Consider the following 26,493-nt stretch of genomic DNA (forward strand, 5'->3'; position numbering starts at 1 on the left):
GGGGAGACTTCTGACAGCAAGCGCAAGGGGAGTTTTCAGATGGTTATCAGGCGGGGCTGCTTCTGACTCCAAAGATTTTGATATCAGGCATGTACCCCTGACCCCTGAGGGTTTGGCCAAGTCCTAGTAACACCCGCGTGACAACAAAGCCCAGCAGTTTCTAAAGAAACGCATTTGTATACTGTAGACAAAAATATCTGTGTGTGTTGTGTAGTGTATCAGAATATGTAAATCGAGTGGTTCACGCTAGGGAAAGACATGGTTAAGAAACCATTTTCGAAACATCCGTCAAATCGACACTTTTACATCTGTCGGTGCTGCTCTTCCCGCGGGGCAAAGGGGCTGAGGCACGAGAGAGCAGGAAGCTGGGGATGCAGCCCTTGCTCGGTAATACTGCACCTTCGCTTTTACTAACGGCGGGGCTCGCCTTGCCTGGCCAGTGACCTGCCCACTGACGTGGCCTTTCTGTATGACTGCTGGGGGTGGAAGCAGCAAACAGCAGTTTTTGTGGTGTGGCCTTCAACCGCCTCCCGGCGGGAGCCCACCCTGCCCCACCGAGCTCCCACCCCAGCCTGGGGCTGCACAGCCACGTCCCCAGCGCCGACAGCACAGCGCTGGGGGCTCTGTGGGCACTGCCAGCGACAGGGACGGGGCTGCCCGGGGGCAGGGGGACACAGGGACAGTGCTCAAACCCTTGTCCTGCAGCTCGGCCCTCGTGGGGTCCTTCGCCAGCATGTCTCGTGGGACCCCCCGGTACAAAGAGCACAGCACTCGCATGGGGGAAGCATCTCTCGGTCGGGGTTTATTAAAGACTGAAATACAAGTGTGGCCCGGCTGCAGAGCCGGCTGCCAGAAGCAGGGCTGGGTTTTGGCTGGACGGGTGCGGTCTCCTCTCCAGGCGGCCTTCAGCGGTACCGGCCAAATTTCCTCCGGGCAGCGTCCAACCTCCCACCCCTGCGGCGCTCCCTCCGGAGCGGAGCCCCTCTCCGCACCAGCCCCATCCGTGGTTACTTATTGCTTTCGACGTGCTAATGGAGTACAGAGTGAATGAAGAACAAAAAGGCATGTCTGTTGCGGCGGGTTCATGCCATCGTCGGGCTGTGCTGGGAGCCCTGGCTGTCAGACCTGCGGAGGGATGGAAGAGAGGGGCCGTCAGCGGTGACACCCCTGGGACAGCGGTGATTCGAGGCACAGCCCCAGCTGCCCATCAAGCCACGGGGGAGCTCCAGAGGGAGGCACCCACCTGAGCTTTACTTGAACGTGTGGCTCTCGGCTCCTCCCCGGCCGAACCCTGCAAGAGAGACAGAGCGGGGTGAGCGATGCCGCGGGGCAGCGAGCGCACGGCGGGATGCATCGCCGCTGCATCACGGAGAGGTGGGAGCACGGAGCCCCCTTCCTTCCCTCCCCCCTCCCAAAACCCCAGCCACGGTGACCTTACCTTTGGGTCCGAACAAGGCGGCATAGCAGGGGTGGTTGCAGTACGGCTTGCCGTCGTGCTGCGGGGAGAGAGGAGAGCATCAGCCCCGGTGCCCTGCTGGCTGTGCCCACCCCGTTCCCTGCAGGACACCCGCCCTTGGCTGCCGGGGTCGGGGCCTCCTGGGCACCAAACCTCACCTCTGCATGGCCTCCAGACGTCAGGGTCTTGTTACACTTCTCGCATCTCAAGCAGGGCCGGTGCCAGTCCTTCCCCAGAGAAGTCACCTTCTCGGCTGCCACAGAGAGGAGGTGGGTTAGCTGAGGCCACCGAACGGGCACGACGAGGTGTTTTTGGCAGGCTGGCCTCCCTGCTGCCAGCCCCAGGGAGGACATACATTTGGGGGGATTTTCTCAAGTCTGCTCGCTCAGAACAGAAGCCCTGCAAGTGCCAAACCCAAGGCATGCACACCTCACCACGCACATCCAGGTGCCCAGATCCGAAACCCCGGGCAGGGCACTGCTGTGAGCCCTCGCCGCTGCGAGCAACGTGGCACGTGGGGTCACCGCTGCGCCCGCACAGACAGACCGACTTCTGTCCGTCTTCCAGAGAAGACTTGGACACTTCCTCCCTTCCAACATCAGCCTCTACAGGGATGAATTCCCCCCCCAGCCAGCTGGAGCCCGTCTGCAAAGAGGCCAGATGCTGGGCTGGTGGGCCTGGGGTGGCAAAGTCACCGCTGCGCCCTCCCTGCCACCAGCCAGGCCCCTCCAGCGCTGCGGTGACAGCTCTGATTTGCCGTGTGCTGTCACAAACCACAGCAGAGCTGGAGCCTGGCTGGGGCTCGGGGAGCAACGTGCTGCTTGCTCGGGCCAGGACGTTTTTACGGAGAGGGAGAATGCGGTGTGGCTTTTTCCATTGCGGCCCAGCAGGGGAGGAGGGTATTTTCTGCAGTATTTTCTGCGGATGCATGTGCGCTCGCTATTGGCAGCTGCGCTCCTGGGGATTTATTAAGTGACAAAGCAGAGATCCCCAAGGGAACCCGGTCACAGCCAGGTCTGAGTGTTTATCCCACGCCTGCACAAGGTGGCCGAGCAAAGGGTTTCTTCGGGGCCCAAGCCTGCCCACAGCAGCTTGCGCAAGGAGCCAGGCAGCGGCTGCAGAGGTGGGAGCGGGGGCCGCACCCAAATGTCACGAGGCAGCCCTGGTGCCGTCTCCAGCGGCACAAAGCCCCCTGTGTCCTCCCCCGGAGCCCCAGCCGGGCACGAGAGGGCCCCCCTAACCCAGCTCCTTACAGACACTGTGTGTCCTACAGCAGTCCAGGGCACCTCTGAGGAAAAAGGGCCGCCAGGCTCAGAAAACCCCGGGAGCAGCGCAGCAGGGCTTGCTCTGCCCCCTCTTCCAGCACTATCTCCAGGCACAGAAATCACCCAGTGAGCTCATGTCTCTGGCCACTTTTGAAGCCTCCTGCATCAACAGAGCCAGTTTCATAGGAGCGAGCTGATAAGAGCAGGGCCAAACCCCTCCCTGGTCAAACAGCCCTGTCCCAGCCGCAGCCGCACCTGCAGGCACGGAAATCCCAGCTGAGACCAACCTCAAAGCCTGGCTGCGGGCAGAGGGCTCGGGATTAGCCAAAGCTGTGCTCCCCAGATGTGGGAGCCACGGCCACGCCAGTGCCTGCACCACAGCAGAACCCTCTGGGTGGTGGGCATCACCAGCAGACAGATTTGTGTGACGGGGGGAGCAGCTATGGGGCAGCCCCCGTCACTCACCCCACATTTCAGCCTCAGATCTCTTTGGCCGAGCAGAAGCGGAAGCTGCGGCACACCCACAGGCAGAGCAGAAATAAGGCAGGGAGAGCAGAAGTCAGGGCACGGCACTCAGGTCACCGAACCCTCATCTCAAGTATATTACAAGCAGGGAGCGTTCGAGCCCCTGTCAGCAAACCTCAACAAATTCAGCTAAATGAGGGAAGTGGGGAGGTTTGGCGGCTGGAGCCTGGCTGTTTCAGCAGCTGCTGCCAGCAGCGTGAGAGGCTCAAAGCCCCAAAACACACTCGGGCAGGACGGCAGGACCACGGCACCAGGAGCAGGACCCCGGAACTTGGGCCCCAACGCAGCGGCAGCAAACCTGCCTCAAACCCCACGGGCAGGCAGAAGCGCAACGAGCTGAGCTCACGGTCAGCCTGCGAGGCACCCTGAAAACACCACAGCCACCTCTCTCCCCAGGGCCACTTCTCTCTGGGGCCATCCCCTCGCCGTACTAAACCTCGCGGGCCAACGGGCAGGATGTCCCCGAGCACCCCTGCGCCCCTCGCAGCGCCTCTCCTCGGGTGCATTTGGGGGGCCACCCACGGCAGCCACAGCGCAGGGGACACCCCGAGCACCTGCAGCGCAGGGGTGGGTGCTATTGGGGTGCCCAGGACCCGCAGAATAGGGGTGCCCGGGACTGGTGGGGGGGTGTGTGCAGGATGCCCTTACCGAAGTAGACCTCCTTCTGGCAGCGGGGGCACTTGGGCATGGTGTCAGCTCGGGGCTCGGCTCGGTTGTGGGATGCTGGGCGCCTGCACCGCCGGAGTCACTGCTCGGGGACCCCGCCCCGGCCCGCCCAGATGTGGACCCGGTCCAGATGTGTGGTCCCGCCCACAGCTGGAGACACCCGCCCCGGGCGCGGTCCCGCAGCCCTCGCACCGCTGCGCCCTTTGCTTCCCGCACCCCTTTCACCCTTTGCATCCCCCGCGCCCTGCGCCCTCTGCATCCTGCACCCTTACCCCTGCACATGCTTGCAGCCCTGCACCCCTCGCATCCTGCACCCCTGTACCCCTTGTACCCCTGCACCCCTCACATCCTGCACCCTCTGTACCCCTTACACCCCAGCCTCTGCACCCCAAGATGCCGTGCCCCAGCTCCCTGCCTGCCCCTGCCCACCCCAGTGCTATGGAAGTGCTGAGCAGGGCAGGAGGTGCGATTAGCATCGCCAATTAACCACGCTCCCAAATAAAGCTCCCCAGGACGCTGGCCACAGGGCTCTCCCTCTCCAGACAGAACTGTTTTCTCCTAGCAGTGTAAAAGTGGTGTTTTGTAAAAGCCCACTTGGGCTGTGTCTGCTGCCCGGGGGGGAGCCTGGGGTAGGAGATGATGAAGCAGGAGGGAGCAGGGGGGCTGTAGCCCCCCTCTTCCAGAGCCTCAGGAATGGCGTGGGTGCAGGACACGGCTCACCGCAAAGAGCCTGCCCATCTGCGGCGCTGACTGTTGTCGTTTTATAAGAGCGAGGACTTGTTGTTCCTTTGTGTTTGGCTGCGAAGGAAATGAAAAGCCTATCCAAAGGTCTGTTTTGCATGAAGCAATCCTCCCCAGGGCACGTTGCTGCGCTGGAAAGGTCAAGAGGGCTTGTGAAACCCAGCGGCAGGATGCCGGGTGCCTGCCTCCCGAAATGCAAGGCACCCCTTGCCGCCCCCCTGCAGAAACAGGGCGCTGCTGGTGCCAGAGCCCACCCGTGGGTGCAGGAGGAGAGGTGACAAGCTGCACCCACGGGCGAAGGTCGCAGTTTGCGGGATTGTTTCATGACCCTGCCGCGCTCCACACCGCCTTTGCAGCGGGAGCACTCCTCCGGCTGATGCTCCCCGTCACACCCAGGCTCAGCGATGGCAAACCCACCGCACCCTGAAGGCTTAGGGGACACGGGGCATGCCCCCCTCCCTCTGGTGACCCTATTTCCCCTTACACACACTGTTTCGAGGCTGCTGCCCGGCCAGGAGAGCCGTCCCCAGCTGTGCTCCCTTTTAAGGCAGGTTTTGTGCCGGCGGGCAGCCGCAGGCTGGCCCAGCCCTGGTCCCCATGGACCACGCAGCGCCTGGCCGGGCTCCTGCAGCGGGAGCGTCCCCCTAGCACTGCGGGCCGACTGACCCAGCCAGGCGGTGGGGACAGCACTCAGCCCCCCCCCCCCCTTGTACTTTTTCAAGCCTATTCATGCAGCACAGAGGACACAAGGCCGGCAGGAGGGCTTGCAAAGCTGGCGCCGAGGAGCTGCGTGCTGCTCTCTGCCAATCCTGCTGGGACAGGGTCCGAGGCTGCCCAGATCCCCGTGGTGCTGATATGGCACGGACGCCCTGTTGGGGTGAGCATGGGGTGCCCACGGCACTGCTGGCTGGAGAGGGAGCACAGCAGTGCCACAGGGACCCTCAGGATGCGGCCTTTTATTCATTTTATGGGGAGGGAGTTCATAAACGCTCCTACTGATGGTGTGTGAGATGCATCAGCAGGGCGATAAACAGAGTCCCGGCAGCCTGCAGCCCCCAGCCCACACAGCAGCAAGCTAGCTGGAAGCACTCCAGCATTTGGGGCAAGCTGGTCGCTGCCCCTCCAGGGCCCTCTGAATGCCCCAAGTGCAGAACTCAGGCATTTCTCAGCAACCTGGTTCCTCCAGTGACTTCCAGCACCGTGCCCAAGGGTATAGCAGCTCATCTCACAACCCAAGCTAAATCCAACTAAAGGGCACGGGATGGCTGCGGGGAGAGAGCCACACTGCCCTGCAGGAGAGAGGGGCCGGGGCAGCATCTTCAGCCAAGCCTGGTCCCGGCCCAAGCCGTGCATCAAAGCAAGGCTCCCCCACCTGGGACACAGCCCAGCCAGCTCCAGCTGCCAACAGCCTCCCCAGTGAACCGCAGGTTTATCTTATCTGCAGACCTTGTTCCAGCTAATTCAGCCACCCGAGCACAGCACACCCCAGCTGCCCGTGCCCTCTGATACAAATCTGGGGGTGGAGGCTCCGTCCTGGCGCATCAGGCGCCAGCGCTCCCCGAGGGCACGGCAGCAGCCCTCAGACAAACCTGGGCCGCCCTGTTTGTTTGCGTGTGACGAGGCGCTGCCAGGCAGCGCTGGTACGGATCGCTTTGCTGAGCTCGTGGGCAGGGATGACCGTAGGGCACAAACGGCTTCGCTCCGGACAGCCGTGCCCCGTGTGGATCAACCACAGTCCTTGTTCGCGCCTTCCCCCCCGTGCAGAACCGAGGATGCCTCTTCTCATTTCTTCCCCAACCTCAGATCCTCCCGAGCTGCCCCCAGGTCCCCTCCCTGCGGAAAATGTGACTAAGAAAAACCCAGGAATGTCCGAAGCACGTCGCCGCCGCGGGGCTCAGCCAGCGTTTTCCAAGCGGTCAGACAACTGCAGCTTCTGCAAAATTCCCCTCCTCGGCCATTTTTCAGCCTGCATGTTGCAGGCCCACTCAGCCGAGACGATTTGTTGTAAACTATGTCCTCCCGAGCCCAATATGTGACTAATTTGACAAGAAAATTACAGGGCGGCTTAAAAAGCCCAGCATGGGCCGGGAGAAGCTGCCAGATGTGGGTTCGCATGGAAAGGTGGGAGGGACACCAGGGTGCGCAGGGGGGGGCACGCACTCGCCTGGCGTTGCTCCCAGGTCTGCACGCAGCTAATCCCATTACCCCTGCACTGGGAACAGCCGCATGGAGCAGGCTGTCAAGCCAATTTATGCCCTAAGGAAAAATCTGGGGTACGTCTTCATAAAGCTGACAGGTGGCTGAGGGCTGGGACAGATCGGGGACAGGGTGGCAGCTGGAAATGCCCCGAGCGGTGCCTGTGCCTGGCTGCACTGTGGGAAGGGACGGGGCTGCCCCAAAAGCTGGCAGCTGTGGGGGACATTCACCACGCTGGACCTTCAATACAAAATGGTTTGAGACCGCAGAACACATTCCCTGCCCTGCTTGTGCAGACGCAGCCCAGAGTCTGTCCCCCGTGCCCACAGACAATCACACAGTTGTTTCTAGCAGAAAGTGCATAAACATTTCCAGCCCTGCTAAGGCTGCTGGCTGCCCACGGCAGTCACTTGTCAGGCCAACACAAAACCTCGGGAGCATGGGCGTGAATTGTTATCACGCTGTAAATGTGATACCACGCACGCTGTAACAGACACATGCTCTTGCAGGGTTTAGCTCCTGCAAGGGGTTCAAGGCAGGCGGCTCATGGAAGCAAACATTTTTGGGTCCGTACCCACAGCCTGGCCCTATGCCCATGCGTGCTTAGAAGCGATACACCCAGTGCCAACAGCTCCCATACTGCTGCCCAGGGCGGCAGTGGCACACGGGGCTGGGGCACACCGGTCCCATTGAGTGCATGCTCAGGAGGATGCCTGGCTGCAGGTCCGTGCTTGGGGTGTGTCTGGGATTTCCAGACATGGGACAGGAGAACCTCTCCAATCGCTCCAAGTCCCAGCGACATGGAAAATCTCCTCAAATTTCATCCAGGCACAGCTTCCCACTGTCTCCCCGCATACAGTCTGGCCAAAAAGCTCCGTTACCATCTGCTCTTCCCTGCAAGCTTTCCATTAGCGGCAGCCCCAGGAAATCTCCTGGCTGAAGCCCTCCGTGGGAGGGTTTGGTGCATTTTCCTGGCATTGCCACAGCTGTTTCTGTTGCAGCGATTGCACCCGCCCGCGGCCAGGCTGGCTGAGGATGCTGCTACTTTGGGAAGCTGTCTTGGAGCTGGGGGTGCTCAGCACCCTGTGGGCTCTGCTCGCACCAGGGCCACCTCCCTGCCCTGCCATACCCTGCTGTAGGGATCAGCTGCACCGCTCAGCCTGGGCCAGCTACAGGCTGCTGATACCGCACCTTTCAGTCCTGGTTAAAAATTCACTCGCTCCTAGTAGTCAAGGTGAGGAGAAGGGGAACAGAGTGCAGGACCCCCAGGCACCCCATTACTCACCCAGGTACAGATCATGAGTCCTGGTCCAACGCCCTCTCCCACAGCACAGCCCTTATTGCAGGGGAACTCCCTAGTTTACTGCCCCAGCGTTGTTTGCCCTCTGCAGTGGGGTTGTTGGTGTGATAATGGTGTGATAAGGGAGACCCACTGCCAGAAGACCATGTCCTCTGCAGTGGTGTCACAGGCAGGGAGACAGACAGCCCAAATGCTGCGAGGCTGCACCCCTGTTTCAGACAGGGCTGCTTGGCTCTGCCTTACCGCAACAGGACAGGAGCAAGGCAGAGAAATTGGGACAGAGTGAGTGCAAGGAGAGGGAAGAAGAGAGCAGCCATGGGTTGTGCAGCATGCAAGCCCCAACAGCAGCACGCACACCTCCATCCCATTAGCACAGCTATTCCTCCCCCAGATCTGCCCCACATCCAGCCCCAGGGCACTCCAGGAATCCCCAGGGTAGTCCCCAGCTGCTCACACCACTGGAAACCCATCGGTGACATACAGGCTGCTGCGGAGCCCAGCAGCTTCCAACAGGCAGCCACGGTCTGCACCGCCACCGCTGCAGCTCTCCCAGCGCACTGGCAGGGAGATTTACAGCTCTAATCCTCCTTTGCATGGTTTCATGCTGTCCCTCCTCCTCCTGTATCCCTGCCTGCACTCCTATACCCTCTCCAGGATTTAGACCCATCACTTTAACCTCTCCCTGGGGCCAAGCCGAAGCCCAGCCAAGCAAGCGAGAGCCACTCCATTGCCTTCAGGGAGCATCAGAGTGGTTCTTGGCCCGCATGGAAGCAAGCTGTGTTCACTGGGCCCCTTTTAATACTCCCTCTTAAATCACACCTTCCAGCACTTTATCCCTTTTGGCTCCTACGCATTGAGTCCCCAGCAAATGCTTTAAATCTGTCCTGCCTTCCTGCCCAGCCGCACTCCCAGCCACAGCCTCGCCTGCTCTGTGTGGGTCAGCGCTGCTCTGTGGTGCTGCAGGCATCTCCCGGCCCTTGGGAGCATCTCTAGATTGCTTTAGCAGTGTCTAGATTAATTACACAAGCGTAGTGCCTAGATTACTTTAATTTAGTGCCCCCTGGAGGACTCGCAAGGCGCTCTAGTGCACTCGAGGGCACGCTCGAGGCCTTCCAGGGGCCTGCAGTGTGCTCTAGCGTTAGCTGGAGGCCTTTCAAGGCTCACCAGTGTCCTCTAGGGTGCCCTAAAGGCCTTTCAGTGCTCACTGCACGCCTCCAATGAACCTCCACTCTGCTCTACAGCCTGTGCATGTCTACCAGCCCCCCCCCCCAACATGCTCTAGCTCTCCCTAAACGCCTTCCAGTGCCACCCAGTGTCCTCAAGGATGCTCTAGAGGCCTCCCAGTGCAGCCGTGAGTCTTGCTGCGGCCCTCCAGTGCTCTCTAGTACCTTCTGAGGGTCTATTACACCTTACAGTGTAGACTAGCATCCCCTGAGGGCCTCGCTGGCGTTTACTCTATACAGTTTACTCCAGTATACTCTAAGGAACACTAAAGGCCTCCTAGTGTGGCCTAGAGCACCCAGTATGTCCCAGTGTAATCTAGCTCCCCACAGACACCTTGCAGGGCCTTCTCCCTGGGAGGCCTCTAGGGCACAATAGGAGGCTTACAGGGCAACCGAGAATGCACTGGAAGGCCCTGGGAGGCCTCTAGGGCTCTCTAGAGAGCACTTGGAGGCCCCTAAGGCGCATGAGGGTATATTGGTGCCCTGGGATGCCTCTAGAGATCCCTGGGAGACTTCAAAGTTTTGGTAGAGCATGCAGGAGAGCACAGCGAGGCCCCCAAGGGGTGTCAGAGCACACCTGGAGGCCCTGGCAGCTTTCTAGCTGGTGCTAGACAGCTGAGGACAGCGGGGAGCCCTGCGAGACCCTTGGCTGTCAGACAGCCATGGCACCTCTCCCCTGCACAGACTGGCTCCGACTTCACATCACAGGGCTGCCCCGTCATTCCTGCCCCCACCCAGTCCTTCTGGGACGACCTGGGACCAGCATTTGTATGCTCATCATTCCCCTTTCCAGGTCACTAACAGGGACATCAGCACCCCGTCACCCGGACTGCCCCAAAAACGCATCCAACACCAGTGCATGGTGGCACCCGGTGGGATCCCTGTTCTGCCACCAGCAAGGAGAAGCCTGCTGCAGGGCACGGCGCCGTGCTGGGCTCTGCTGACTCCCAGGGAAGCAAGCAAGGCCAATTGGATGGGATAAGTTCATGGCGCCTGGGGGATTTCCAGGCAAAGCTGCATCCACTTTGGTCTGTTTTCTTCCGTACCCTGGAGAGCATGTCTGTAATCACCGGCCCTCTCCAACTTTCTTATCCCACCAGCAAGTCCTAGCTGAAAAAAATAATAAAATACTTGACATCCCCGAGGGGAAAGATGTTTTCCAAGCCCCTTTTGGCAGTAAGAGGCCTTTTTCAGCTCACATAGGTCTCCCAAAAATAAATACAAAAACGCAGCGAGGATCAGAGGCTAGAGCTGCCCTCCCGGCTCGAGCAAAGCACTGCTGTGCTGCACCAGGACCACCTCAAACCTTTGGCATGCAGGCGGATAACCCCATGTGGGGCCCCAAAACCCCACCAAGTCCTTCAGATGCCTGCTCTTAGCACCCACCTCACAGGGACCCATGGTACCTGGTGGCCACCTTCTGCCACGAGTGCTGCCCAGTACCCTCACCATGTCCCCAGGCTGCAGGGGGGCACAGAGACGGGATGTCACCTACCTGCAGCCCAGCAGCTGGGCTCTCCCTGAGCAGAGGCAGGCTTCTCACTTGCGCAGAGCTGAATTTTGACTATTTTTAGTTTTTCCCCAATGAAACTCTCTTGAGGAAAAAAAAATGTAAGCAAGAAAAAAAAAAAAGAGAGAGAAGAAAAAAAGCCAACTCCACCCAAACAAAATAAAATCCTGCCTTTGAGGGCTGCCGCCTGGGAGTGGCTCACGTCACACCATACCATGCTCAGCCACCCCAGCCACATCCCCAGGCCATGCAGCCCAGCACCATGCCTCAAGCCTCATGTCCCCCCCCTTGTGTTGGGTGCAGGCAGCACCTGGAGTGCCAGGGGCACTGCTAGCAAAGAGGTAGGTTTATTAAGCTTGTTAATTAATGATGGTAAATAAATAAAGGTTGCATGGAGAGCAGCACAGCTTGATTGGTGCTAGCTTGCTGATGTGGCAACAGCTGTGACCAGTGCTGTTGGCCTCCCTGCCACATTGCAGTGTGCCAGCGGCCTCGCCTGCAATAGGGGACAATGAGGTACCCTGGTCCCAGCGGAGCTGCTGCACGGTGCAGTGCTGCAACCTTGTAAATGTCAGCCACAGGATCAGGGAAGGAGCCTCGGAGCGGACAGGTCTCCATGAGAACCCCCACCAGACACAAACATCCGCTTCCCGGGCACAGGAACTGCTGCAGCTGAGCCCGTCGTGCCTGGGAAAAGGCTGCGGGCTGCTGCAGCCGCTTCTGGGAGAGGGCAAGCCAGGAGCTCCCATACCAGCAGCTCCTCTGGCATGGTCCTGCTGGGCAACAAAGCCCAGGGGGATGCCACCATGACGGAGTGCTCCCTGTGGGCAATGGCGCAGCTCCAGGGATGCTGCAGCCAGCGTTTAGGCTAGCCAGGAACAGACCTGCAGCAGTGCCACAAGGCTGCAAGACATTTGGGGAGGCACCAGGACCCGTTTTCTCCCACAAACATAGTGTTTGGGGCACCTGCTGTTTGGGAGGCACGGTGACCCTGTGCAAACGCAGGTGCTCAGCTAGGCCAGGCTGGAGCTCTGCTTGTGGGGCAGAAGAGTGGAGAAGGTGGTGTCCCACTTGCCTCTGCAGATGGCCACTGTGGGACAGCAGCACGGTGGGGAACACGCGACGGGGCATGCTTCCTTTGCAAGGAAAACAAGGAAGAAAGCCATGGACTCCAGCCGTGTTGTGCGGTGGGCTCTAGCAGCACTAAGTGACAAACCTGCTCTGCTCCTGCCTCCAGCCAGGCCATGCCAGGGTGCCCCTGGGGCTCCAGCCCCACCGCCCCGGCACAGGCTGGGGCCGCTCCGTGTTGCCCCACGAGGAACAGACCGGGGCAGGAGGGCACCCCCAGAGCTCAGCCGCACACCACATCTCTCAAAACCTTTATTGTCAGCAAATAACAAAACTCTGGGAGCCCGGGGAGCGCACGGCGCTGGCGCCGCAGGGCCCGGCCTGGTGGGCAGCGCAAGCAGCAGGGCTGGGCGTGCGTGCGGGGGACGGGGCGAGACCCAGGCGGCGCCACTCTCCGCAGCGAGGAGCACACTTACAACAACTTATAAATAAACAACCACGATGAGAAACCTCGGGCTCGGGGAGGCAGGCGGGGGCCACGCCGCCCAGCCGAGCCGCGAGCCCAATGCGCTCTGCCCCCAGACGTGGGGAGCAGCTGGGCCCCGCAGCAGAGCACGGGTGCACGGATGGGGATGCCCTGGGGGTGCAAGGACGGGGACACAGGGAGGTGCCAGCCCCTCGATTGCTGGAGCTGGGCATGCAGCTTGGGAAGACCAGAGCCCCTAGGGGACGTGGGTGTCACCGGTGATGGCATCCCTGAATGCTGCGGGATGCTACACAGCCACAAAGCTGCCTCCTGCGCTGAGGGGGGTGGATAGAGGCAGGGAGAGGAGGGCAGAGCGCATTGGGGACGAGCAGAGCCGCCTTCAACCTTTGCCTTTAAACATTGAAGCTTATATTAGAGACTATGATATATAACCCGGAGGGCAGGGCCGTCCTGCCCGCAGTAGAGACAGCAGAGAGAGCACAGCTCCGAGGCGAAGGGCCGCTCCAGCTACTTCTACGAGCGGGAGGTTAGTGCGGGGGCACCGAGCGGGCGGGCAGGGGGCTGCCCTACGGCTGGTTCTTCGCCTCGGGGTCTTTGTCGTAGATGTAGCTGCCCACGGCTCCGGTGTTGACACCTGCAAGGAGGGACACGCGTGGGGGTGAGGATACGGGTGGGACGCGTGTTGCCGTCCCCCCAGTCCTGCGTCCCCAGCACTCACCCTTCGGCCCAAAGAGGATCCCGTAGCAGGGCTTGTGGCAGTAGGGCTGTCCGTCGTGCTGTACCAGGCAAAGAGACAAACGCGTCACCCGCGGGGACACGCGGCTCGGGACGCGTCGAGCCGCTCTGCCCTCTCGTGGTGGCACAGCACGGCTCGGCACGGGGCCCCTGCAGCGTGGGGGCCCGATGGGGCTGCCCTCACCTCGGCGTGGCCCCCGGGGGTCAGCGTCTTGCTGCAGCGCTCGCAGCGTAGGCAGGGCCGGTGCCAGTCCTTCCCCAGCGAGGTCACCTTCTCGGCTGCAGCGGGGACAAGCAGGGACGGTCACCCACACAGGTCACCAACACGCAGGGGGTGGCCAGAATGCCCCACAGGGACCTCACCTCCGTGTATACAGACCCCAGACCCCCCCTCCTAGACCCCCCGTGCCCCAGGGGTCCTGTGGAGCCCACACACCGCCCAGCGCCCGCTCGCAGCCTTACCGAAGTAGACCCTCTTGCCGCAGCGCGGGCACATGTTGGGCTCCCCGGTGAAGGTGGTGACGCTGGAGGCTGGAAGACAAGGGGACACAAGTGTGGGACACCCCGGCCAGCACCCAGCTGAACACCCCTGTTGTCCATGCCCCCCACCCCTCACCTTTGCTGGGTCCCTTGGGCGGCGCGGCGTTCACCTTCCTCTCCTCCACCTTCACCGGGTGCTCGATGGGCCCCGGGGCGGTCTGCCCCTCGATCTGCGGCTTCTCGTAGATGTAGGACCCGGCGCCACCGATGTTCACCCCTGTGCAGGGGGACAGAGAGGCTGCAGCGTCCCCAGAGCCTCCCGGGGGTCTCCATCCTCCGCCCGGCCCCGTCCCACCTCCCCTGGGCACCCCTGTCCCTGATGAGCCCCAGAGCCTCGGCCCCAGCTTGCTTTCTCCTGACCCAGGCTTTCTGCAGCTGTGTTTGGGATGGGAGAGTGACTCCACCTTCTGTTTGAATGGAAAACTGTCTCTTTTTTTAATTAAAAAAATAAAAGAGAGAGACAGCTGTCAGGACTGACTGCTGTCAGGATTGATCCCTCCCTCTCCTATCCCTTTTCAGAGTTTCTGCAGGTTTGGGACCGCTTCAGCCCACACCAGCCCGACTCCTGGGGCTTTTTAGGGCCGTGGGGATGGGAGCAGACGAGGCTGGGGGGAGCAGCCCCCCCAGCAGCCCCGAGCAGAGCCCAGACGTACCTTTGGGGCCGAACAGCGTGGCGTAGCAGGGCTTGTGGCAGAAGGGCTTCCCGTCATGCTGGGGAGAGAGGGGTGTTAGGGTGCTGGGCGGTGATCACCAGCTGAGCACCGATCCAGCTGATCACCAGCTCCATCCCACCCCCTGCACGGCCCCGGGACATCTCCACACACCCTGGCAAGGCCAGGAGAGGGCTTCTGCTCAGCTTCACCTCCAGCCTCGCCGCTGTGCCCCTCGCTTGGCCCGAGATCAGAGGCCCCATGTGGGCACCGGTCCCAGCCCCGCTGCCATCAGCCCCGCTATCGGCCCCGCTATCGGCTGGGGCCGGCTATCAGAGGAAGGCACGAAGCGGGCGATAAGCACCAGGGCCCTTCTCCCCTGCGGCCGCCCACGAGAGCCGCCGGCGGAGGGGAAAGGCTGGGGCTGCCAGGGCCCCAGATAACGGCGTGCAGCTCCAGCAGCGGCTTCTCACGGGCCACTGGAACCGAGGCCAAGAGAAAAGAAAGAGCGTTTGTCCCTCTGCACCGCTGGCCGCAGGCTTTCACAAGGCCCAGTGTCACAGCCCTGCTTTTTGTCCCATGCCCCTGCCCTCTGTCCCCTCCGCTGCAAAACAACCGCGCCTTGCCCAAACAAGCAGGGTGGCAGGGCTGGGTGAGAAGAATCTTCTCCAGCCGCCGGAGAGGGAGGTAACGGAGCAAAGTGAGCGCAGCCCCTTCATTCCCTTCCCCGCGCCCCTCCCAGTGCAGCTGTGCACAGGGAGAGGGCTCGGAGCTGGGCAGGCCAGCGGGCAGCTGCCTGGGAGCAAGCAGCTGCTAGGCAAAAATATCGGCGTCCTCAGAGCACTCCGTGTTGGAAGGGAGGGTAAACATTTAGCCGGTCTCCCCGCGACACCTTCCCAACCTGGCCAAACAAGCTGGCTTTGGGGGGGAAAAAGCTGGGAAGGGCCAAATCCTGCTCTCGGCACAGTCACTGGGGGCTTGGCTGCCGTCCCCCCGGAGCAGAATCCGGCCTTATATGGAGAAAAGGCAAATTCGTGGCCTTAACCCAACCCGAAACATGGACCCAGCCTCCCCTACAGGGCCGGGGACTCACAGCCCCGTTCGCTGCCCGTCCCCGGCCGGCACGGCTGTCCCTGCTGCCACCAGCTGCCCCTCAGCTGCGCCGCTAAGGAGCTGGTGACACTTTGGCATGACAGGCACCGTGCGAGATCCGGGGCACGGCGTGTCGCGGCGGGGAGCCACACGAGGCAAACACAGTTGCTCCGAGGGCTCAGCACCTGCCGTCACAGCACCATCATGCTCCCAGGCGCCGGTCCTCGCTGGGCACGGCGTCGGGCACCATCCCCAAACTGGTTCCTGGGACTTCCCCCTCCCCGGGGCACTGGAGAGCCCAGGAGAGTCCATCAGTTCCCCCCTGGCGTGTTGGCACAGCCCCTGCTGCTTCAGCTTCTCCAAATATTTACATTTTAAATGGATTCGGGGCTTTTTTAGCTGCATTAGTAGCTGCGCAGGGAATGCAAGCGGCTCCCCGGTTGGGGCGGCGGCTCCCCTTCCTCCATTCCTTCCTCCGGGGCCTGCGAGCGGAGATGCTCGCGGGTCTGGTGGGTGCCAGCACCACGGGCAAGGCCACACGGAGGCACAGCGAGCCCTGGGCCCCTCCGGCGCTGATTACATGCCAAGGGAAGGGCTTGTGGGCTGCAGGACGAGGGCAGGATGTTGGGTTTGGCCCCAACCCCACTGCTCCTGCCTCCCCACTTCACCCCCCAGCAGCTCTTACCTCGGCGTGCCCGCCCGGGGTCAGGGTCTTGTTGCAGCGCTCGCACTTCAGGCAGAACTTGTGCCAGTCCTTGCCCAGGGAGGAGACCTTCTCGGCTGCGGGGAGACACGAGAGAGCGGGTGAGCGACTGCCTGGCACCTCCGCACAAACCTGGGCACGAGAGGGGCTGCGTTTGGTGCGGGGCTGCCCCACCGATGTGCTCGCACCCCCTTCCCTCGCCGTGCACGCTGGCCGCTTCGCTGCAGGCCCAGCATCCCCGGGGTGACAGCTCTGTCGTGGCACAGCCACGTGTCCCAGCCGCCCTCCCCAGCACGCTGCTCCGGCAGCAGTAGCACGTTCCTTCCTACTCCCCGTGTCTATTTTTGCTGCCGCGTTACCCCGCGCGGCCCTGCTCCATTCAAATATTTGGAGTTGCCATGCCCACCCGGCCCCACCCGGCCCGTCGCGCCGGCCCCGCCGGCTCCTGCTCATTTTCATGCCTCAGCTGCCGTGCCTCCGGCTGGGAGGACGGGATGGCAGACGGCCCCCGGAGTCACCCAGGACGGATTTTGGCCCTGGAAGACACCCGTCTGTGGGTGCACGGGTGCGATGTGCAGATGGGTACCAGGCACGGTCCCTGCGCACCTGCGGAGCGACTGGCTGCAGGCACCAGGAACGGCTTCAAAGCATCCAGTTCAGGGAGGGAAAACGCTTTGAGACCGGTTCCACAAATGCACCTCCTCTGGCTATCCCTGCTGCACAGCTCCAGGGACCTCATCCCACATCCCCATCCGTATTCCTCTGTGGGCCCGAGGGACCACCGTGGTTTGTGGGACCCTTTCTCCACGCTGTGAATAGCACTCAGGCAGGCACCATGCACCTCCCCGAGCCCTGCTGCTCTCCGTATCTCCCCCCACAGCCCCCACCTCCTCCCCACCCTGCTCCAGGGGTCGGGGTGTCACCTCGCGCCCTCCCGCCCCTCGCACACACGTGCAGGCAGCTGGAAAGCAGCACCATCCCATTAAAGCCTCTGTAAAACAAAGTCGTAAGGGCCAAATAAAATATTTAACGAGCAAATAAAAGTGCAACCGAAGCTCGGCCCTGCTCTGCACCTCCTCCATGGTGGCCTGTTTTCCAGCACCCTTCCCCCCCAATAAAAAGGGCTTCAGCAAACGTCTCCAGCTTGCATCAGGTCAAGTTGGAGGCCAAGAGCTCCGTGGGCAGGTCCTGGCTTCAAGAGCCGCCCTCCTCCAAGGGCAAACAGCTGCGCCCGGGGCACGCCGCAGCACCAAGATAAGCCGAAATAACTGCCCTCAGCACCCCAAACATCAGCCCCGGTGCGAGGCAGGGCGGCGGGCGAGCCGCAGAGGTAAAGGCAGAGCACCCCAAGGGAAGCACGGGCTGTCTCCAAACGAAGCGTCTCCAAACCGTGACTGAGCAAGAGGAGCTTCTGCAGCGAGCAGGAGGCAAGAGCAGGCAGGCTTTGCGCAACCAAAATCCCCGGCGGGGTCAGCAGGCTTCTCACGCAGACAGAAATTTGCTGGAGTCCCGGGTTCGGCCGCACACGGGTCACAAGGGGCGGCACACAAAGGAGACGCTTCCCTGCCGGCCCGGGGCTTTCTGCGTGCGCAGCAGCAGCGGGGCCAGCACGAGCCCCGGGTATCCCTGCGTGGGCTCAGCAGGCTGCAGGGGCTGAACTGAATTTGGCCTCGCGGTGACGGTGACCGGACAAATGCCCTGGTGGCACGTGGGTCACGTGCGAGACCACGCTGCTGGGCTGAACCCGGTGCAGGAGAGGGCAGTGGGATGCACTGCTGCTGCCCGTTCCTCCCCGGCACACAGGGCAGCCTCCCCTGGGAGGGAAATGGAGCGTGACCGGCTGAAAGCCGAGCCAGAGGCTTGGGGCCAAAGAGCCGCTCGGCTTTGTCACAGTGGCTGCACAGCCAGGCCATTTCGGCTGTGTCACCTCCGCCCCGTCGCACCCCCGGTGCAAAGCAAGGAGCCGCAGGAGGAAACTCCCAGCAGTGTTTTGCAGAGGCCATGGCACTTACAGCTGGCCGTGGCCCACGCGACCTCCTTCCTGCCCCTGGGAGATGAGATTCACCCCCGGGAACATCTCAGGCAGCTGTAAAACCCTGCTGCTCCCCAGACCTCGCAGGCACCTGCAGCCCCTGGCAGGGGACGGGGCAGGAGGGACGAGGTGGCTCGGTGCACTGTCCTGCTCCTGGCACATGGGGACATCCCGGGAGCCACCGGGGCCACCCCTTGTCCTCGTGTAGAAACGCTGAGCCCCCTGTCAGGCTGCCCAGAGGTTGGTCAGATGTCCCCTGGCCGCAAACAAAGGCTCCCAGGGGACAGGGAGCAGAGCCAGGCGCTCAGACCCCGCTCAGCCGGGGCGGCTTTCGGGCTGCATTGTTCACCCCGGGCAGAGGAAACAGCTTGGAGCCAGCCCAGCCCATTTCCAGGGCAGCGGCGTCCCGTTTGTGTTTGCGCTGCCCCATAAATCACTGTGGAGAGAAAGCTCCAGCGGCCAGATTTCCTGTCACCCAGCCACAGCTGCTCCGCGGTTGCATCAGCTCCGGTGACGACGCCTCCAGCCTCATCCCCTGCCACGGCGGGGACCCCCGGGACCCCCCACCATGGGCTTTGAGGCGCCCGGCTGCAGGACGCCGGCCCCTCACCGCGCCCCGTGGCGTGGCACACTGCTGCGGCACGGCTCCGTCCCCACGCAGGGAACGGAGGGAACCTGGGCGCCCGCTGCCCCCCGCTACCCACATCCCAGGCACCCCCCGGGATTTGGGAGGGCTGCAGGACCGGCGCTGTCTGCCGGTTATCAGCCCCGCCGTGGGCGGGCGCCGGCAGGCTGAGCCCGCTGGCAGCGGGACTCGGGGCGAGGGTGGGAACCTGGCTGCCTCCGGCGCCTCCGCGCTCACCAGGCAGAGCCGCTGCCTCTGCTCCTGGGAGCCAGCCCGCGGCCTTCCCTCCCCTCCCTTCCCACTGTGATTTTCCAGCTGGCTTCCCCGGGGACGCCCGGACGCTCGGCGGCACATCCTATCCCACCCCGGAGCCCAGGCAGATGGAGCAAGGATTGGGATGGGGCCGCTCCCCGGGCTGCTGGGGGAGCTCCACCCCGAGACACCGCGGCTCATCCCTTAATTACCCGCCGTGCCCGGGCAAGGCAGCCGGCGTGGGCGAGCAGAGCACGCATCTTTTTGGGATGGGAACGGGGAAGGAGCGTCCCTCTCCCCGCGTGGGCCTGGGTGCTGAGCCCTCGCCCAGGCCTTTCCACGGGCTGCCATCAGCTCTGCCTCGCCAGGAAGGTGGCGGGGTGCGTGCCAACGAGCGGGGCCCGTCCATCCCATCGCCTCCCTGCGCGGACAAAGCCCAGCTCAGCCACAGGGATGCCAAATCCCCGCGGGGACCCAGCGACAGGCACCCCTGGAGGAGAGAGGGATGCTGTCATGCTGTCAGACCAACCGCAGATGCGCTTCAAAGCGGTCACAGGCACAAAGGAGAATTACAAGAAAAAAAAAAAAAGAGAGAGAGAGATAAAAGCCGGTGCTGGGAGGGCACCGGCAGTGCTCCTGCAGGCACGTTCCCCTGGGTCACCGGGATACACAACCAGGCATCACCGTGCAGCCGAGCTGCAGCCCCTAGGGATGCTCCGCGCTGCTCTTTTCCTCCAGCCAGGGCCAAGCCCCAGAAACCAGCTGCTTTCCTGCTACGGCGCAGCCCCGCCACGCAGGGACCCCCCCGGGGAGCAGGGCGGCCACACGGCCCTGGCGCAGCACAGCTGGGACAAGAGCGGCCGCTGCAGCAGCGTGCCAAACGTGGCTGCTCCCCTGCGAGGCCATTTCCTTCTGCCCCGGGGTGGAGGCAGCAAGCGGCAGGGGCGGCTGGAGCTCTCTCCGAGCCAGAGAGATACGCGCTGCCTGCGGGAGCTCCAGCAAGCTCCTGGCATCCATACCCCGAGTCCCCGAGCTTGTGACTCCCAGGGGACGCGACTGGATAGAAAGCACCTTCTGCCTTTGTCTGCCTTCTGCCAGCCTCGCTCCTTCTGCTCGGGGCCCTGCGTCGCCACAAAATGGTGAATAACAGGCAGAGTGCACAGGGTGAGCCCGGGCAGGCACACAGGCACAACCTCTCCTGGGTAACTGCTGGTCCAGAGCACCGCGTGCCTCCCGTGCACTGATACGATCTGTGACGGGCAGCGCTGGGAGGATGAGAGTTTCCTGGCCCGTGTCTGGCTCCGAGGCCTTGGGGCGATGCAGAAGCAGCCGTGCCCATGCCATGCCCACAGCCCCACGGCTCTGCTCTGCGCGGGCACAGCTCAGTGCTGCCGTTCCCACTGTGCAGATTTTCCTCTCTGGACTCAGGCAGAGGCTGCGTGCACCTGGCTGCTCCTGTTTGCCAGCAGCTCCCCATCCCTTCCCATGCCAGGCTGCACACCCAGCCTCTCCTTGAGCCTCTTGCCTCCCTGTCCCACTGGTGCCCCAGGGGCTCGGGCCAGGCCTGTGGCAACACAGCATTAACACAGGTGGCAGGGGATGCTCGGCACCTCCCTGCGAGCTGCAGCACCAGAGCTGCCCCGCAGCACGCCCCAGGACCTGTCCCCCAACCTCCCTGCCCCGTGGCATGGGCACTGCCACCCCACCGCAGCTGGAAGCGGCACCACGGCACACGCCCTGCTCTCTGTATTTGATCGTAATGTTACAGAGACAGATTTTCCATTACCTCTCGCTTGGGCGTTCCTGCTCCGCCTTTCCTCTCCTTTCCTTCCCCCTCCCCGGTCCTGCCACTTCTCCCCATCCGCGGGCTGCTACCGGGGACCATGAGGGTGGACGGAGCACGGGGAGCTCGCACCGAGCACGAGCTGACCCGGTCCCCATCCTCCGTGCTCAAGGCACAGCACAGAGGCTCGGGTCACCCCCACCAGCCTGCCCAGGGGACAGGGACACGTCCACAGCTCCGCACCACGCGGTAGCCGTGCATTTACCGCGCGCCAGAGCCAAGGGGCAGGGACCTCGCTCCCGCCCTCCCTCCCAGGGTTCATTCCTACAGCTCACGCTGTTTCCCTGCAGGAACGGCTCACGCTCATCAGCCCGTCCCTCAGCTCCCCACAGCCCCATCCTGCCCCCGGCAGGGCCCTGCGCCGGGAGCCAGGAGCCGCAGCGCCCTCCGTTCACGTTTTGCGCGCTCCCTGCGGGAGGCTGTGCCGCGCTCGGAGAGCGGCCCCTTTGTTAGGCGCCGGGTGGAAATAAAGCCCTCCTGCCTCTGCTGGCTGCCCACTGGAACGAGCAGCGCCTGGCCCAAGGACGGCGGTTACTTATTAATTGCGGGGTGGCTTCTGCAGCTTGGATTTCTGCTCGGGCTCAGCGGGGTGAGCACCCCGGCACGCCGTAGCCATGCCTCCGAGCCACGAGGCTGGCGGCGGCGGCGAACCCCTCCGAGCAAGGCTGGCTCGCACCCACACCCACGTGCCCGTGTTGTCCCCGGGGCTTTTGGGTGCCTCGCGCTTGGGAATCGCCGCGCGGGAACACAGGAAGCTTCCCGCACCGCCGTCCCGACCATCCCTGGGAAAAGGGCAGGAAGGGAGGCGGAAAGGCTCGGTCACGGCTCCCAGCCCGCGCAGCCGGGGGACCCTGCAAAACTCATTTAAGGCTGGGAGCACAAAAGGGAGCTCAGGAAATCTGCAGCGCTTTGGCTCCAGGATACACCAGTCCCTCCGGCACCTGCCAGCGTGGGAGCAGCGAGCGGCCGCCGCGCGCGTACGGGGCCGGCCCCAAAAGGGGAAAGGTTGGCCGAGCAGCCCGGTCCTACTGGAAACAGCGGCGAGCAGATCTGAACGCGCTTAAAAAGAAATAGAAAAAAAGCCAGCAAACTATTTTTATATTTCCCTATGCTTTTTAAAGAATAAAAGCTCATTCTGCAGCTCAGGAAACGCCCACATCCTTCTGACTACAGGGAGGAGTCTGCTGGATTTTTCCAGGGAGCTCGAAGCAACAGGCGGGCTGGAAATTAGTTTTCCACCGGTACCAATTACCGTTGGTTTGGTCAGCCGCTCAGCCAGCGGGCGGCATCCCGCAGGACGACTGCGCAGGGCCGGAGCGGGACGCGGTGGCATTTCTCGCACGTGACCCCAGGCTACAATGCCAGGCATCCAAGAAGCCCGGGCTGCCAGCGTTCATTCAGCACCGTGGGGCCGTGCTCCTGGACAAGCGGGGCTTTATAAGAGGGGCTCCTTGCTGCCAGGGGCAGCCGAGGAGCACCCCAAAGCCCCGTGGCGGGATCGCACTGGGGGTAACCCCTGCCCGCTGCCGGCCTCGTCCCCTGCTCCATCTCATCCCAGCCCCCAAGACAGCTGGCACAGAGGTTTTGCTCACTTCCCATGCACTGAATAAACCCACACGGGTTTATTCTGTGGGAGCCTGGGCGGTTCCTCGAGGAAAAGCCGAAGACGTCAGCGGGGACGCGCTCCAGCCTATTTCAACACCGACCGAGGAGAAGTTTTTTGGCCAGCTCCCGCCTTGACTCACTCCCCACGCTCTCCCACGGGGTGCCGGGGGGGACGGTGTCACCGCCCCATCGTGGCAGCGGCCACCTCCCTCCTGCCACCCTGGGTGTCCCCGAGGGGGACAGGACCGGGGGAGCCAACCAGGACCTGCACAGGGGTGTCCTGGCCATCTCCGGGGAGCTGCGGGAGGGAGGAGGGCGGCACACACCCAGGGAGCAGCTCCGTGTCCCCCCGGCCATCGCCCTGGCGCGTCCCCTCCTGCACGGGCAGGCTGCCTCCGGCGGGGCAGGAGGAGCCGCTCTGACCCCGGGCCGGCCGTGCCCAGCTGGCCGGACAGACGGGCTATTTTCTGCTTAAAAAGGAAAAGATTCACACGAGGCAGGACATCCCAGAGGCCGAGCCGTTCCCACCCCCACACAAATAGGTTTATTTAAAGGAGGAAGACAGCAAATTCCTATTTCTCTGTGTTTACTTGGAGATGGCTGGAAAGGAATGAAAGCTGCCGGTGCTTCAAACGCCCGGGCACCTCCAGCTCCCTTCGGGATTCCTCCCCAACCAACCGTGCCGGGGGCCGGGCCCTGGTGCCCGGGAGGGCAACGGGCAGGGAGGGGCACGGGCAGGTGGCACCCCCAAACCCCCCCGCAGTGAGACGCCTAGCAGAGACCCCATTGCCCCCAGCCTGCCGCCACCCCACCCCGGGCACACCGAGGCAGAACCCCAAGCCCTGACCCTTTGGGGACACAGCGGAGAACCCCCAAAATGCGGGCTGCCTCACCCAGCCGGGGGGGCAAGGGGGGGGCGCACACCTGGCCCCGGTGTCGCAGGGAGCAAATTGGCCGGGGTCGGGCACGCCTGCACCTGCCACCCCCTGCTGCCCCGCACCGAGGGACCCCAGCACCCGGACCCGCCCCCCCCGGGCCCATTTTCCCCCCGGGCCACCCCCAGCCCTGCGGACACCGGGACGCCCCCCCGCAGCCCCCCCATGCGGAGCACCCGGCGGTGGGCGCACCCGGCGCGCCCGGGACCCCTCTCCCCAAGCTTCGCCACCTCCAACCCGGGGGGTGCCAGCACCAACCCCCCCCGACCCCCCAGTGCCACCCGCCCCGGGACCACCGGCAGCATCCCGCAGCTCGGCGGGGGGCGGCCGGGAGGGGGGAGCCGGGCGGGGATGCGCCGCGGGCCGGGGGGACCTGGGGATGCAGCGGGGACCCCCGGGGGGGCGCTCACCGAAATACACGGTCTTGTCGCACTTGGGGCACTTGGATGCCATGGCTGGGGAGCGGAGCGGTGCGGAGCCGTGCCGTGCCGTGCCGTGCCGAGCCGTGCCGAGCCGAGCCGTGCGCCCCGCTCCGCCCGGCCCCCGCCCATTGGCCGCGCTGCCGCCGGGGGGGGGACCGGGGCGGGGCTGCCCGCAGCGCCCCTGCTTGGCACGGCTCGGCTCGGCTCGGCTCGGCTCGGCCCGGCACGGCCCCGGCGCGGCAGGTGCGCGCTGAGCGCGGCTCCCGCGGGCTCAGCCGCTGACCCCCAGCCCGGGGGGTGCTGGGGAGAGCGTGGGGGAAACGTGGGGGGGGGGGGGGCCTGGCCCCTTCCCTGGGGGCAATTCCAGGACCCCCGCCCGGCCACACGCTGGTCAGGGCGCGGGGATGGATGGGGCAAGGTCACCACCACCACCCCGGTGCCCCTGCGGTGGGCATGTGGGGGCGCAGGGAGCAGCCCCCCCGCCCTGCAAAGCGCTGTGCGTGCACGGGGCCACCTTAGGCATGTTTTTTCTGGGTGGGATAACCAGGAAAGGCAGATGAAGCAGCCAGGAGGGGCACAAGACGGGAGACCTTGACGGGGAGACGAGGGCGAGAGCAGAGATAACGCCGGCGGCAGGCAGGCGAGGCATGGAGCGCCGCACGTCTTCCCACCCGGGCTCCCTTACCCGCACGGCACAGCAGTGCTGCCCATGGCCCCGCATGCTCCTGGGGCCTTTCCTCTGCCAGTGATTCCCCGCGCCATTTTGCTCCGTTGCCGTGGAAACAGCAGTGTCAAAAATCCCTCCGGCACGGGAGCGACGCGCGGGGAGCCTCGTGGCGCCGCGGTGCCACGGGCGCATGCAGGAGGGGGATCCTGGGGAGCCCCGCCGAGGGGCCCCGCAGCCTTGCTTGTCCCCGGCCCAGCGCCGGTAAACAGGAAATCTGCTCGCGAAGCCCAGGCCATTGCATTATTCATCAGCCCGCAGCCCGGCTCTCCCCCTCCGTGCTCTCAGATAATTCCTCCTTTCTCTGCCGTCAGCTGGCGCGCAGCCGCCCGGCCCCCGGCACGGGGACGGCACCGGGCAGTGAACCCCGGCGCCGAGCGGCGCCCAGGGACGGCGACAGCGGGCGCCTGCCAAGGCTGTGTGCCCCACCGGGGTGTCGGGACCGGTGGTGGCCAGGCGGCCCCGTCACTCCGGGCCCAGCTGCTGCCACTACAACGCGCGGCTTTGTCACCAGCGGGGTCCCCGGGCCGGGGCAGGCGGAGCGGTGGCTCTGCCGCGCATCCCCGTGATGGGGCTGGTGCTCCCAGGGCACCGGTGACCACCGCAGCCAGGCGGGGATCTGTGGGCTCCTGGTCCCCCCGTGGCACGAGGCCGCTGTGCCCTACATGCTCCTGTGTCCCCACGCTGGTCCCACAGGGGCTGGAGGGCCCCGCACTTCCCCCAGAGGCCCATCAGTGCGAGCTCTCCTGAGCCCCCTGCAGAGTGGGGCTGCGAGGGATGGCTCTGGAGGAACAGGGCTCGGCCTTCGCGCATCTGCTGTCAAAATCCCTCTGTAGCAGCTGGAAATCTCAGCTGGTGTCCCAGCCTCGGTGGCCATAGAGGCAGGAGGAGAACAGGGAGGGGGAGGAGGAGGAGGAGGAAGGCTGCACCCCTCCAGTGCACACACACGGAGCAGCCGCAGGCAAAACCCCAGGCCTAGGCAGCATCCAAGGGCTTTTCACACACACGGGCCGGGGGGACTTAAGGCAAATCACCTAAAGGTGCGAATCCCTGCCTGCAAATGCGCTAAATCCCAAGCGGATATGCTCGCTGAGGAGCAAAGTGGCTTTAGCTTGTCCCCCCTTAATCTGCCCCCGCTCAGGTTCTGCGTGCCCCCGCACCGCGGGCAGGGCTGCCCCGGGCCCTGGGGACAGGTGACTGGGGTGGCACCAGGGGCACCCTCCCCAGGCTCTGCCTTTTACATCAGAAATTCGGGGGCTCCCTCCTTCCCTCCCTCGGCAGCACCGGGTTTCCCTGACAACGGGCATAAAGCCTCCTTCCCACAGCCACGAGCCCCAGGGAGGTTTTCGGTGCGGAGCCGCGGGCCACGCACCTCACACGATGCTGGGGGCGTCCCTCCGAGGGGACCACCATCCCCCCCGGCAGCGGGTGACCCATTTTCCTCCAGTCGCACCCAGCCCAGCCCTGGGATTTCCTAAGCCGCCGCCGCCAGCTGGCTGCACGAGCTGAGAAAGCTGCACGGCGCGGCGCAGGGCTCCCTGGTCACCGCTCCTCTGGCTGTGCTCGCAAGCACGGGACAGGGACAGGGAGGGGACATGGAAGGGACAGGGACGAGGAGGCTCAGGAGCCCAAGCTGTGCCCCCTCCCTGTGCTCTCAGCTCCGTGGCGTGGGGATTTCAGCAGCAGAAGCCCTGCTGATGGGAAACCCTGCCGGGAAGGCGTCGGGGTGAGCAGAGCTCCCTGGCCCCCCCAGCACCGTGCGGGCCGGAGCTGGCCGCGAGGCTGGGATCGCCTCCGCAGGAAGCCGGCAGAAGGCGGAGAGCCGGCCGGGACCTCGTCCTAGGGCAGGTCAACCAGAGAGCTCGGCGAGGCTGTGAAGGGAAGGCAAGAAATAAATA

The 26,493-nt window shown here is 63.8% G+C and overlaps 2 protein-coding genes across 2 annotated transcripts; both read right to left on the bottom strand.

The window, feature by feature from the left end:
- Positions 1–781: 781 nt before the first annotated feature.
- Positions 782–4,052, bottom strand: CRIP1 (cysteine rich protein 1). The gene is made up of 5 exons (XM_083847662.1): positions 3,895–4,052; positions 1,615–1,709; positions 1,439–1,496; positions 1,244–1,291; positions 782–1,125 (listed from the first exon to the last, which is right to left on the bottom strand). Exons 1-4 carry the CDS (start codon positions 3,932–3,934, stop codon positions 1,251–1,253), a joined length of 234 nt encoding a protein of 77 aa, XP_083703788.1. The 5' UTR covers positions 3,935–4,052; the 3' UTR covers positions 782–1,125; positions 1,244–1,250.
- An 8,197-nt stretch (positions 4,053–12,249) lies between these two features.
- CRIP2 (cysteine rich protein 2) lies at positions 12,250–24,047 on the bottom strand. Its single transcript, XM_083847661.1, has 8 exons — positions 23,860–24,047; positions 16,140–16,234; positions 14,366–14,423; positions 13,789–13,929; positions 13,635–13,703; positions 13,357–13,451; positions 13,156–13,213; positions 12,250–13,071 (listed from the first exon to the last, which is right to left on the bottom strand). The coding sequence occupies exons 1-8, from the start codon at positions 23,900–23,902 to the stop codon at positions 13,004–13,006; spliced, it is 627 nt and encodes a 208-aa protein (XP_083703787.1). The 5' UTR covers positions 23,903–24,047; the 3' UTR covers positions 12,250–13,003.
- Between the last annotated feature and the right edge of the window lie 2,446 nt (positions 24,048–26,493).

This window comes from Anser anser (genome assembly GCF_964211835.1).
Source record: "Anser anser genome assembly, chromosome: 8".
NCBI classification, from domain to species: Eukaryota; Metazoa; Chordata; class Aves; order Anseriformes; family Anatidae; genus Anser; species Anser anser.